Source organism: Helianthus annuus, chromosome 9, assembly GCF_002127325.2.
Source record: "Helianthus annuus cultivar XRQ/B chromosome 9, HanXRQr2.0-SUNRISE, whole genome shotgun sequence".
NCBI lineage: Eukaryota > Viridiplantae > Streptophyta > Magnoliopsida > Asterales > Asteraceae > Helianthus > Helianthus annuus.
The window spans coordinates 80886347-80889175 of NC_035441.2; the positions used below are offsets into that span (position 1 = coordinate 80886347).

At 39.6% G+C, this 2829-nt stretch overlaps 1 protein-coding gene across 1 annotated transcript; it reads right to left on the reverse strand.

Annotated features, from left to right (window-relative positions):
* Positions 1-1181: 1181 nt before the first annotated feature.
* LOC110878016 (classical arabinogalactan protein 9) lies at positions 1182-2302 on the reverse strand. Its single transcript, XM_022126267.2, has 2 exons — positions 1682-2302; positions 1182-1440 (listed from the first exon to the last, which is right to left on the reverse strand). The coding sequence occupies exons 1-2, from the start codon at positions 2180-2182 to the stop codon at positions 1366-1368; spliced, it is 576 nt and encodes a 191-aa protein (XP_021981959.1). The 5' UTR covers positions 2183-2302; the 3' UTR covers positions 1182-1365.
* Between the last annotated feature and the right edge of the window lie 527 nt (positions 2303-2829).

Consider the following 2829-nt stretch of genomic DNA (forward strand, 5'->3'; position numbering starts at 1 on the left):
CTAGCCAAAGCATTACAATGGGGGATTGGTTGTAGTGGAGGTGTGGTTTTTGTTTCAATGAAGATGAGGAAGATATATGGTAGGGTGGTGTAGGTAGAAGATTATATGTTAAATAAAAAATTGTGGGCCATAAGTAATTTATTATATTTCATTTTGTTTTTATGTTCTTTTATTTTTTATTAAGGGCAAAAAAGTCATTTCACAAACACTTAATTGGATAATATAACGGCCATCCAGTGTAGGGAGTATCCGAGTAACAATTTGTCAAACCACAAGAAACACCCTTGTAATTTTAAGGTGTTACATTGAAAAACCACATGATGTAAACGAACTGAACGAATATGAATAAGGCCTTGTTCGTGTTCGTTCATTAAGGAAACAAAATGTATTCACGAACGGTTCATGAACACTTACCGAACAAGATTTTATGTTCGTGTTCGTTCATTAAGAAAATGAGCATGTTCACGAACACAAATAAATTTGGCAAACGTGATGAAGGATAAAGGCTGATGGCCCAGAGAGTAGCCACTAGTACTTGAATCCCTTATTGTGGAACGAAGGCTGATCGTATTCGTCGATGTAAATAATAAGAAATGAAAGGGAAATAGTGCATAAACAAGGTGAAATAAGGTGGACCTAGTTTAATTGTTAGGGCAATAAAATAAATTATAAGTTTAATAATATAAAAAGTATAGATAAAATATATGAAAGTACAAAAATCTTTAATTGAAACACAAACATAAGAACATAAACGAACACAAATTCACGAACACCTTACCGAACGTTCATGAACACAATTGAACGAACGAGACCTCTGTTCATGTTCGTTCATTTAACTAATCGAATGGAATTTCTTGTTCATGTTCGTTCATTTATTAAACGAACAAACATAAACGAACTTCCCGCCGAAGGGTTCACGAACTGTTCGCTTAACGTTCGGTTCGTTTACAGGTTTACATGTTACTCTTTAGTATATTAACTCAAGTCAATTCGCGGCATATAAGTCAAGTTGCAATTGCTTTCAAAATGAATGTTGCCTAAGACAATGATTTGCAAAAGGGGGTTAATATTCTCACATCCTCCTCTCTATCTCTCTCTATATATACATAGATATATATAAAGATAGAGTGAAAAGGGTGTGGGAATAGTGATCGCCTTCCCAAAAAGATGAAGAATAATAATAATAATAAAATATTATAAAAATACTGATAATAATAGTAACATCGACAATATCACAATCAAAATTACAAGAAAATGCATCCGTCCAAAAGAATGTATATAGCTAATCCGAATACAAGCAAGACCTCTCAGCCATCAACCCGAAACTATATGTAACCCAACCCAACAACGTAAATGTATCCATCTTTAGAGTAGCGAGTAAACAATCACCAATCCAAATACGATGCTTCCAGCCATAGATCCCATCTTCGCTGCACCGCTCTGTAAAGTCAATGCCAAAAGTAAGATCACAAAGCATGGTTCATAAACAAGCACGAAAGGGACAATAATATGCCAAGACATGTACTGATGCGCATTGCCATTATATACTTCCGTTAAGTTATAAATAATAATAACTAGCAAGCAATCAGGATTTATAACCATTCGTTTTATCATTCAAAGTTATAAAATCAACAACATTCAAAGTGGTGTAGATCAGATCTAGAAAATGAAGTGTACTTACAACGTCAGTAGCGGAGGGTGCCGGAGACAGATCGGTAGAGAGGGAGGGAGAAGGAGATCCGGTGGGAGGTGCCGGTGGGCTCAAAGTTAAAGGAGATGGTGCAGCTGCTGGAGTCACACTGGGAGTTGGAGATGACACCGGCACCGGAGCAGGTGGAGAAGCAGGTGGTGGGACGGCCGGAGGCGGAGTGGCTGGTGGAGGTGATGCAACGGGAGGTGGAGTGGCTGGTGGAGGTGATGCAACGGGAGGTGGAGTGGCTGGTGGTGGTGATGCAACGGGAGGTGGTGGTGAGGCGACCGGAGGAGGGGTGGCGACTGGTGGTGGTGCGGAGACTGGAGGAGGAGTGGTGGCAGGTGGAGATGCGACTTGTGGAGGGGAAGCGGTGGGTGGTGGAGTGGAGGTGGTGGGGGTGGTGGTCGGGGAGGAAGAGGGGGACTGAGCGGTGACGGAGGAGAGGACAATGCAGAGGACTGCGGTGAGGATGGCGGCTTTGCGATGCATGATGCACGTCAAGAATTTGAACACTTAAACTGTGCCACAGATGAATGTTATGTTGGGGGAACTGAATCTCAAGTAAAGTGGGAGGTGTGATGGGGAGAGAGGAGGGGGGTGTGGGTGTGGGTATATAGTGGCTGGTATCTGGTGTGGTGGGAGGTTACAACAATAGTTTGTTGGGACATCAAACGATGATAACGAGTAGGCTAAAAGCTACGTCAACAAATATAAAAACATGGTGTATTTTCGAAGCTACATTCTAACAATATTAAAGAAAAAAAAAAGGTTGTAAAGTTCATTTTAAGCAAAAAGGGGAAAAACAAAAATCTCTTGCATCTCCAAAACGAACACACAAGACAAGCAATGGAAAATGAGCTCAAGCTCGTATAACATATTAAAGCTCGAGCTTGAGCTCGGCTCGAAGGTAATTTTTCAAACTCGAGCTCGGCTCGGGCTCGACTCGTTTAGTATTAATTAATTAATTTGTATTAATTATAATTATACATATAATTTAGTTATTTTTTTATATTTGTTAATTTATATAAATGGTAATTATTATTATTATTATATAAATATATTAATAAAAAATATATAAACAGAAAGCTCGTTTAGGCTCGCAAGCCGGCTCGAGCTCGATAAACGAAACTCGGGCT